This window comes from Mus caroli, chromosome 4, assembly GCF_900094665.2.
Source record: "Mus caroli chromosome 4, CAROLI_EIJ_v1.1, whole genome shotgun sequence".
Lineage (NCBI taxonomy): Eukaryota > Metazoa > Chordata > Mammalia > Rodentia > Muridae > Mus > Mus caroli.
The window spans coordinates 141,958,234-141,968,553 of NC_034573.1; the positions used below are offsets into that span (position 1 = coordinate 141,958,234).

At 49.3% G+C, this 10,320-nt stretch overlaps 1 protein-coding gene across 2 annotated transcripts in view; it reads left to right on the forward strand.

Annotated features, from left to right (window-relative positions):
* Window positions 1-3,589, forward strand: part of Nol9 (nucleolar protein 9) — a 20,497-nt gene extending 16,908 nt beyond the window's left edge. For both annotated transcript variants that reach the window (XM_021159636.2, XM_029476665.1), the window contains exons 10-12: window positions 516-693; window positions 2,087-2,220; window positions 2,572-3,589. In XM_021159636.2, the coding sequence (XP_021015295.1) occupies window positions 516-693; window positions 2,087-2,220; window positions 2,572-2,706 (447 nt within the window). In that variant the 3' untranslated portion in view covers window positions 2,707-3,589. The remainder of the gene's footprint in view (window positions 1-515; window positions 694-2,086; window positions 2,221-2,571) is intronic.
* Window positions 3,590-10,320: the final 6,731 nt, after the last annotated feature.

Genomic DNA, 10,320 nt, shown 5'->3' on the forward strand with positions numbered 1-10,320 from the left:
TGGCTGTCCTGGAACTCACTTTGTAGACCACTGGCCTCGAACTCAGAAATCCGCCTGCCTCTGCCTCCCGAGTGCTGGGATTAAAGGCGTGCGCCACCACGCCCGGCGGTTCAGTGTTTTCTAATCCACCTTTTTTCTCAGAAGAAAACAGGGGGGACCTGGTGTGATGTCCTGTTTTGAGGCAGGCTGGTCTACATACTGAGTTCCAGGGAAGCCTGGGCGACATAGTAAGACTGTTTGCAAAAGAACCCTGCAAGTCCAGATAACCTAGAAGTGGTGCAAGTGGCAGCACCCACACTAACTTATAACCACACATGTGTACACTCAAAATTTACACGTGAGCACACACAAGCACACATGCAAGCATAGAGTCTTGTAAGTCAGCCGTTGTGATCCAGGCCTGTTAGTTCATTGTTTAGGAGCCTAAGGTAGTACATTGTCCGTTTGAGGTCTCAGGAACACACGCCTCAAAGTCGAAGTTAATGAGAGGTGCATGTTTACGGTTTATCCTCCAGGTCCCCTTCAGTGCCGTCGCTATCCGAGTCTTGCATGCCGACGTTGCCCCTACCCACATACTGTATGCTGTGAATGCCAGCTGGGTCGGCCTTTGCAGGATTGTGGATGATATGAAAGGCTACACTCGGGGCCCCATCCTGCTTGCCCAGAACCCCATATGTGACTGTTTGGGCTTTGGTGAGTAAACAGTAAACAATGCCTCCTACCTTGTCCTCTTCACTGGAGACAGCAGACCCTGACTGTACGTTGTATTAACATATGGTGCCAGACATAGAAAATCACCTTTGCTTTGCTCCTAGATGGCAGGGTTTTATACTTGCATCACATTCTGTTAGCCTGTTTCAGTCCTCATGGCTGAACATGGAACTTTCAATTACTTTGAATGGTACTTTCTTTTTTTTTCATGGTTTTTCGAGACAGGGTTTCTCTGTGTATCTCTGGCTGTTCTGGAACTCACTTTGTAGACCAGGCTGGCCTCGAACTCAGAAATTCACCTGCCTCTGCCTCCCAAGTGCTGAGATTAAAGGCATGCACCATCACGCCCTGTGGCACTTTCTTAAAATTTATTTTTAGCAAGGCATCGTGGCTGACTTCAGGAGGCACAGGCAAGTGGGTCCCTTGTTTGAGGACAATATTGTCAAGTTAGCAAGTTCTTGGACAAGGGCTATGTAGACCCTGTCTCAAAAAAAGAAAAAAAATAATTTTTAATTCTGTGGGTGTGTTCTCGTGAGTTGAGAAGCCTTTAGAACAGAGGTGTTGGTCCCAGTGCTGGCATAGCACTTGGTTGTGAGTGCCTGAGGTTGGTGCTAGGAGCTGAGCTTGGGAGGAATACCAAGCGCTCTGTCCCTGTCAGACTACCTCGTCAGCCCCACGGCTGCACATTGTATTCTGTGTAAAACACTGGAAGGGAAAACTCTTTCATTTATTCTTCCGGTGGGGTCACGTGCCTGTCTGCCAGCTGCTCTCAAAGGCCAAAAGTGGGCATCAGACCCACGGGAGTACAGTTGTGAGTCAGCATCTGGGTCCTAGAGATGGACCGTAGGTCCTTTGGAGGAGCAGCAAATGTGTTTAACTGCTGAGCCCCAAAATTCAGAATTAAAACTCTTAATGTAGGGCTAGAGAGATGCCTCAGTGGTTAAGAGCACTGATTGCTCTTCCAGAGGTCCTGAGTTCAATTCACAGCAACCACATGGTGGCTCACAGCCATCTGTAATGGAATCCAATGCCTTCTTCTGGTGTGTCTGAAGACAGCTAGCTACAGTGTACCCGTCATGTATATAAAATAAATAATTTTTTTTTTTTTTTTTTTTTGGTTTTTTGAGACAGGGTTTCTCTATAGCCTTGGCTGTCTTGGAACTCACTCTCTAGACCAGGCTGGCCTTGAACTCAGAAATCCGCCTGCCTCTGCCTCCCGAGTGCTGGGATTAAAGGCGTGCGCCACCACTGCCCGGCTTAATAAAATCTTTAAGAAAAAAATTAATAAAGCTCTTAATGTCACCTTTACCTTCACTTCCCTGCGGTTGCCATGTGCAGCTTTGCAGAATTGCTGACCCCGCTCTGTATCTTGAAGGTATCTGCAGAGGCATTGACATGGACAAGCGGACCTACCACATCCTCACCCCTCTACCCCCAGAAGAGTTAAAAACCGTGAACTGTCTGCTGGTTGGTTCCATTTCCATCCCACATTGTATTTTCCAGAACCAGGTGAGTCCCCGTGGAAGGGGTCTGCAGGGAGGCTGGGCAGGTGAGGCCAAGCTGACGCCGTCCTTGGGAGACATACACCTTTGTTTTTCCTTTTCAGTTTTTATTTCCATTTTATGTGCACTGGTCTTTTGCCTCTCTGTGTGTGTGTGTGTCTATGTAAGGGTGTCATGTCTTGGAATTACAGACCGACAATTAGTTGTGAGTTCCTATGGGCATCCTGGGAATGGAACCCTGGTCCTCTGGAAGAGCAGTCAGTGCCCTGGAGACAGACACTTTATTTATTATGGGACTTGAATGCCACACTCCATGTAGACAGGGTCTCTATGCAGCTTCTTTGTGTTTCCATTTCAGCCTGGGCCCGAAGGATCAGTTCCTTATGTCACCACAGATTACAATTTAAAAATTCCTGGAGCAACAGAGAAAATTGGAGAGAGAGAGTATGAAAAAGCATTCCCTAGACAAAAATTACGGCAAAGAAGAAAATAAAGCCTGGGAATGGAGAGACTTGTCTCCCGGGATGCCTCGTCCCAGGCCGAGTCAGCAGACTGCGTGGGCTGTGGTGAGTGGGGCTGTGTGGCTGCTGAGCTCCTGCTCCTGCCCACTGTTCACGGAACTGGAAAGTGTGCTGTGCTGAAAGCCGTTCAAGCCCCTCCAGTTTCTTCCCCCTGAGACAGGAGGGCCTTGTATCCTACAGCTCTAACTGGCCTGTGTTAGGACACCAGCTCTCAGACTTTTCAGCTGTTTGGTCTCCAACTTGGCCCCAGCCCTCTTGACGACTGGTTGTCCCGGCTGTGGAGTGCTTCCTGAGAGCTGTGAAGCAGTGAAGAAAGCTGCGGTGTCCTCAGAACAAGAGAGGAAGGACAGCCTTTCAGTTTTCCAAGAAAATCGGGACCATGAAAGTATGGCTAGAAACTGGGCAGCAGGCTGACCCACAGGTTCTCATGTACAGCGCACAGACTGCCTGGGGCCTAGGCTCAGTGAGAGGCATGTTGACATGTGGACATTAGCAACCCGGTACCGACTCCTTGGTCTGATCCTTGGATGCCATCGGATCTCCCAGTGCTGTAAGCAAGTCTTAGAAGATTGTATTTCATCTGTTAATTTCAGGGTCTTTTGAATCATGAGGCTTTCTTTATGTAGAAGAACTTGCTCTGACATCCAGAAAGCCCCCGGGTTAATTAAGGAAACCCTTGGTTGCAGGGGTGCTCCTTCATTGCCTTGCAGAGAGTTTGAAGACAGCCTTTGTCACCTTTGTCCAGTTCCCCAGATCTTCCGGTCTTCACGGTAATAAAGATGGAGTTGGGCTGGAGAGGTGGCTCAGCAGTTAAGAGCACTGACTGCTATCCCAGAGGTCCTGAGTTCAATTCCCAGCAACCACATGGTGACTCACAACCATCTGCAATGGGATCAGATGCCCTCTTCTGGTGTGTCTGAAGCTACAGTGTACTTATGTACATAAAATACATAAATAAATCTTTTAAAGAAAATAATAACAAAGATTGTGAATACAGCTCTCCGCTGCATTTTCCTTGAAAGGGTGAATTTTAGCTTTTAAAAGCTGACCTTGTCCATCTCCACCAGTAAAGACTCAACGTCAGTAGTAGAGGGAGCTGTGGGCAGTGGTCGGGTGCTGTGAGGAGCAGAGGTATCTATCTGTCAGGCTTCCTGGAGGGGAGGCTCTCTTTGGAAGCCTGGCTTGGGTGAGACCTGGAACAGCTGTCTGTCCGTGCAATTTATGGTGTCTGCATTTGGGGCAAGGTTTTGGCTCTGACATCTTTTGGGAGGGGCCTGTGTTTGGAGACAAGATCTTGCTATGAACAGGCTGGCCTCAGAATCCTGCACAATCCTCCTCCCTCGGTTTCTCAAGTGCTGCTATCACAGTGTGTTCCATGTGTGTGGTTTCTATTTAGATGGTCTGTCCTGGTCCACTGTAGTCAATACACACACTTGTTTAAGAACACTACAGCCGGGCATGGTGGTTCACACCTTTAATCCCAGCACTCGGGAGGCAGAGGCAGGTGGATTTCTGAGTTCGAGGCCAGCCTGGTCTACAAAGTGAGTTACAGGACAGCCAGGGCTACACAGAGAAACCCTGTCTTGGGGAAAAAAAAAAAAAGAACACTACAGAACTGTGAGACAGCAAACCCCAAGTTGCCAGTGCTCCACCTCCTTAGAGTGGCGCCCGAGGAGTTGTTGCTGCCCTGCTGTGATTATTGGGAAGTCAAGACCCAAGAAAGTGACAGTGCGGAGGCTGTGGGAGTCCGGAGTGACTCCTTCCTTTCCCAGAGTCTGGGCAGAGGAGAGGGAGGGAGGTGACTACATCCTCCGCCTGGATCTCTTTAATAAGAGCTTCTCACTTGGGGTTTCTACCTGGTCCTTGATGTGGAAATGAGATGATGTAGATAAGGACCCCAGGCTAACCTACAGAGAGGGAGGGAGGGAGGGAGAGGATGGGCCCAGGCCTCATCTCAACCAGACACTGTACTGAGATGGACACACAAGCCCCATCCAGACTGTGGTCTTTATCCACTGTCTATCCCCTCCTTCCTTTCTGTTCACCCTCCCTCCCCATAGTGTCTCACTCTTGGCCCAGGTGCCTCCAGTTCACTGATAACCCGCTGACATCTTGCTAGGATGGTCCTTTGCTTCAGTTTCCTGGGTGCTGGGACTCTAGGCGTCCACCTCCTCTTCTGACCTCCTTACCTTGCTTTGTTCGTTAGCTTTGAATGGCAGTGTAGTGGGTGAGACGTGGTGCTGTGCTGTTGGAGCTGAGAGCCATATTTTACCACTGAGGAGGAATCCACCTGGTGTCTGTTTCCTTCTCCGTGTTCCAAAGTGATGAGTGAGATTGTCTATAAAAGGCCCTGCCAAGGCTCTTTTCTTGTATAGCCTGTCTCTGTGGTTATAAACTTTTTGAAGGCAGGCGAAGTCATTCTCCACTGTGTGCGGTTCCTAGCCGTCTCTCATTAGCCATGAACTTGATTAAAGTTTCTGAGGACATGGGTTTGTGTACTTCAGTGTGTAAGGAGAATTTATTACAGATTATTTAAACACTTAAGCCATGGGGATAGAAATAGCTTTGGAAGGAGGGTTGGGGCTCACAGAAACCCCATCAGACGCTTCTTCAAAAGTGAAGAGAATGTGCGTGCGTGGGTGGGTGTTACCTGGAAAGGGCTGTGCATCAAGGAGAGGGAGATGAGTCTGGATTGTGTTGTTGAGAAAGGATCTCAATGTGTCACCCTGGCCAGCCTGAGGCTGCCTATAGAAACGAGGCTGCTCTTGAGCTTCCTGCCTCAGCCTCCCCAGTGCTGGAATTGCATGTGTGAACCCCACGACTGGGGATGTGGCTCAATGGTTAGGAGCGTTGCTGTTTATGCAGAGGATCCGGAATGATTCCCATCCCCCATGTGATGGCTCACACCTGTCCTTAATTCCAGCTTCAGGGGATCTGACGCGCTCTTCTGATCTCCACTGCCACGCATGTGGTACGCAGGTATGCACCGCAATATACATGCAGGCAAAACAGGTTTTTAAATCTTAAAAAGTAAAAGTATGCCCCCTGCATCTGGCCACAGTTCAGAGGATTTGGTCTTTATTATTATTATTATTATTTAATTTTACTTTATGTTCATTGTTGTTTTGTTACAGGTATGAGCTGCCTTGTGAGTGCTGGGAATTGAATCCAGGTCACAGTGACAGCTAAACTGGTGTTTGCAAGAGAGTCCATAGAACACGGCCCAGGGCAATTCTTGTTCTCCCTGACTTGGTGTCCCCTAGCAAAATGAACTAGGCTCTGCAGATGAGCTCAGGCTGCACAGCGGCGTCTGTGTTGAGGGAGGGAAGGCATGTGGCCTGCACTGCCTCTTTGGAAAGGCCTCGCACAGTTAAATGCCCCCGAGGCTGTGCCAGGAAATCGAAGCTGGAGGGCGGGCAAGGGCACAGCTGAAAGGAGATTCACCCAGGCATAGGGTGCCTGGATGGTACATGCCAGGGCTGAGTAAGCAAAGCACTGGGGACCAGCAAATAAGAGCTGAACTGGACAGAACAGGGGCTACTCTGGGAAGTCGAGTTGCCATGGTTTCCAGCCTGCTGTCATTAGGACAGCCAGCAGTCACGAGCCAGAGTTTTGTAATGCTTTTGAACTTCCTTAGATCCCTGGGCGAGACCAGCTCTGCCAGGTAGAGGAGAGACACCTAACTCCCAAGCTGTACCCACCAAGCAGCCCAGTAAGGTGTTTGCTGCTGGCCATGGAGATCGGTGAGAGAAGGCTCTCCCTACTGTTGCTTTCTAGGAAAAGGAGTGGGCAACACCAAGGAAGCTGCAAGCTCAGGAGTGTACACATAAAATCCCTAAAATACACACTGTGCTCAGGAGACCAGCACTGGAAAGCAGCACGTTAGCAGGACTGAGAGCTCTGATGCCTTTCTGTGCAGGCCAATTCTTCCGGAGAAGCTAAGGTTGGAGTTTGGGGTGGAAGAGGTCCTTCAGTATTGAGATAGAGTGAGGCCAAGTGAAGATTGGGGGACCCAGTGGAGCATCAACCCAATCCCAGCCAAGTCTGGGTTCCCACCTTGCAACTGGCGCTGGCCTTCATTCAGAAACTGGGTGAGTCTTGCTTCTTTGTCTAGAAAGAAGGGTTGAGGGAGTGAAGTGAGGCGAAGCAGATCCCAGAGGGGCCACCAAGACCCCATGGTTGCCAAGATCTAGACCTTGTCACATCCTGCAGAGGGCTGGAAATTGTTGTCAACCCGGTGACTCGGTAAATCAAGCATTTAGAAATGATGTGTGGCACACACGCACACCTTTGATCCCAGTGCTCAGAAGGCTGAGTCAGGAGGTTATCTGAGTTCCAGGCCGGCCTTGTCTGTAGATTGAGTTACAGGGCAACCAGAGCTCAGGGCTACTCATAGGAACAGACCCTGTCTTAAAAAGAAAAAAAAAAAAGCTTGGAACTCAAAGGCTGCTAAACCTTTCATCAACAGTTTAAAAGGAGCCGGGCGTGGTGGCGCACACCTCTAATCCCAGCACTCGGGAGGCAGAGGCAGGCGGATTTCTGAGTTCGAGGCCAGCCTGGTCTACAAAGTGAGTTCCAGAACAGCCAGAGATACACAGAGAAACCCTGACTTGAAAAACTCAAAAAAAAAAAAAAATGTCCGATGGGCTAGGATGTAAATAGGCTCACTATCAAGCCTGGTGACCTGGGTTCAAGCCTCACAACCACATTAAAACATTTTTTTTTTAAGATTTATTTATTTATTATATAAGTACACTGTAACTGTCTTCAGACACACCAGAAGAGGGCACTGGATCCCATTACAGGTGGTTGCAAGCCACCATGTAGTTGCTGGGAATTGAACTGAGGACCTCTGGAAGAGCAGTCAGTGCTCTTAACTGCTGAGCCATCTCTCCAGCCAGCCCCATTAAAAATTTAAAACATTTTTAATGGTGTCTAACACCTCCAGACCGACTGTGGAATTGTGTATATTAGAGTTGAGTCTCCATTGCCAGGACAGTCTGAAACAGGCCCTACACCTGCTTTGGCTCAGGAAGGGCCACCAAACTCCTCTACTCCTCAATTGTTTTCTCTGGGTTTGGTGGCACTGATTGAACCCAGTGCCGCACACACAGCGCCCTGCCACAAGCAACATGACTCTGCCAAGCCTTTCTTGGCTTCATGACATTTACACCATCACTTTGATTTTCCTTTCATTTATGGCTCGGATACAAATGCACACGTGCATGTGGAGGCCACGGTCAATGTTCAGGAGGCCATTCTCCCTCCCCCAGGGGTCCTGGGGGAACCAGGTCACCTCTCGCAAGGCCAATGCTTTTACCCGCCAGGGCATCTCTCCAACCACTTCACCTTCAACCTTGATACCTGTCTCCCAAGATGGACATCTGGGTCACTCTTGTGAATGAATGATGCCTTTGTGCCTGCTCTGTGCCTGTGAGAGAGTATCACAGGGGGCGTGGCTAGAAAGGTGGAATTGCTAGGGAGAAGCGCCCGCTCCCTGAATGCAGCTTGCCATGCCCTTGCCCACTTTCTAGGTCTGTTCACATAAGTGTGTCTTCCCAACATGTGAGGTAGGAAGCTGGGCGGGCCTTCCCTCGTGTGTCCCCAGCCCGTGTCCTTCATCCACTCTCCTTACTGACACACTGTGGCTCTTGGCAGAGGTGTGTAGGCCTGAGTGGAGAGGGACAGATCATGCATAGCCTTCTTGGGTTTCCCTTGTTCAAAGACCCTTTACATAGGAAGCTTCTAAGACAGAGCCTTAAGGTAGCCCAGGCTGGCCTCCAACTTGATGCAGTCTTGCAGTACTGCTTGATGTGCTTAACAGGCCTGATCCGGCACACTCAGTTATGGAGGAGGCTTGCAGCAGCCTGGATAAGGCAGACGAAGAAGCCTTGTAAAGGATCTGTCCCTACTCAGCTGTGGGGTGTCAGCCGGTGACTCTGGCTCTCTCGGTGATGTCACCCACAATCTAGTCCCTGTCTGAGAATTGTAGAAATCCAAGGGTTTTGGTTGGTTAGTTGGTTGTTGGTTGGCTGGCTGGTTTTGATTTCTTGAAACAGGTTTTTGTAGCCCTGGCTGTTTTGGAACTCACTCTGTAGACCAGGCTAGGCTTGAACTCACAGAGATCCGCCAGCCACTGCCTCCCAAGTGCTGGGTTTAAAGTAGGTATACCACCCCTGCCTGGCTTTGATTTGTTTTTTGGTTGAGTTGTTGTTGTTGTTGTTGTTGTTGTTTTGTACTTGAAACGAGGTCCCAGACTGGCTTTGACCTCTCTATAAGTTAAGGTTGGTGTTGAATGACTGATCTTCCAGCTTCACCTCCCAAGCTGTGAGCCACCTAATGTGGGTGCTGGGAACAGAACTTAGGTTCTTGGTCCTTAGCAGGTGCTTTTCAATTGCTGAGATATCTCTCCAATCCCCCAACTCCCACCCCTTTTAAATGTGTATTAATGGGGATGGAGAGATGGCTCAGTGGTTAAGAGCACTGACTGCTCTTCCAAAGGTCCCGAGTTCAATTCCCAGCAACCATGTTTTGGCTGGGAATTGAGCTCAGGACCTCTAGAAGAACAGTCAGTGTTCTTAGCCACTGAACCATTTATTCAGCCCTCTGCCCCCACCCCCTGCCACACATCCCTTTCTTGAAACAGAATTTCACTATAAAGTTCTGGTCAGCCTGGAACAACTCCGTATGTAGACCGAACTCCCTTCAAACTCATAAAGATCTGTGTCCTCTGTGCTAGTATTAAAGTCTACACCACCACACTCAGCTCAATAGTACTCTATTTTAAAAATGATCTGCAGGGGCTGGGTGGCCGGGTGAGCAGGGAAGAGGGACTGATACCAAGCCTGATGGCCCAGAGTTCCATGTCTCGGACCCACATGGTAAGAGATAACTAACTCCGAAAGTTGTCTTCTGGCCTGGTACTTACGTATGCTGTTAGTCGTGTGTACGCACACACATGCACACTATAAGAAAAAAAATAAATGTGTAAGAAGAAGTCATTTTCAGGGCCAGGCATGGTAGCACACACCTTTGACCCCAACACATGCAAGAAGACCTTAGTCCATTTGCAAGGCTTGTGGCTCCTTAGAGCGTGTTCATCAGCCCTGTGAGCCCAGCAGGAACACTCCCCAGGCTGTGATGGTGCACACCTGTAAGTCCCAGCACTCGGAGATAGGCAGAAGAACCACAAGCTTAGAACCTGCTTGGGCTATGTGGTGAGATGCCAGCAAAATAAATAAAATAGCTGGGCATGGTGGCACAGGACTTGGGCTTGGGTATGGGAGCAAAAGCAGGCCAGCCAGGGCTATACATAAGTCAATAAACTAGGCAGAGGGCTGAGGATATAGCTTTAATGGTAGACCATTCCTTTAGCACGTACAAAGCCCTGGATTGCATTTCTGACACTAAATAAACAAACAATGTTTAAAATCTTAGGCTGATCAAGAAATAAGAAAAAAATAGCCGGAAGCCGGGCGTGGTGGTGCACGCCTTTAGTCCCAGCACTCGGGAGGCAGAGGCAGGCGGATTTCTGAGTTCGAGGCCAGCCTGGTCTACAAAGTGAGTGCCAGGACAGCCAGGGCTAC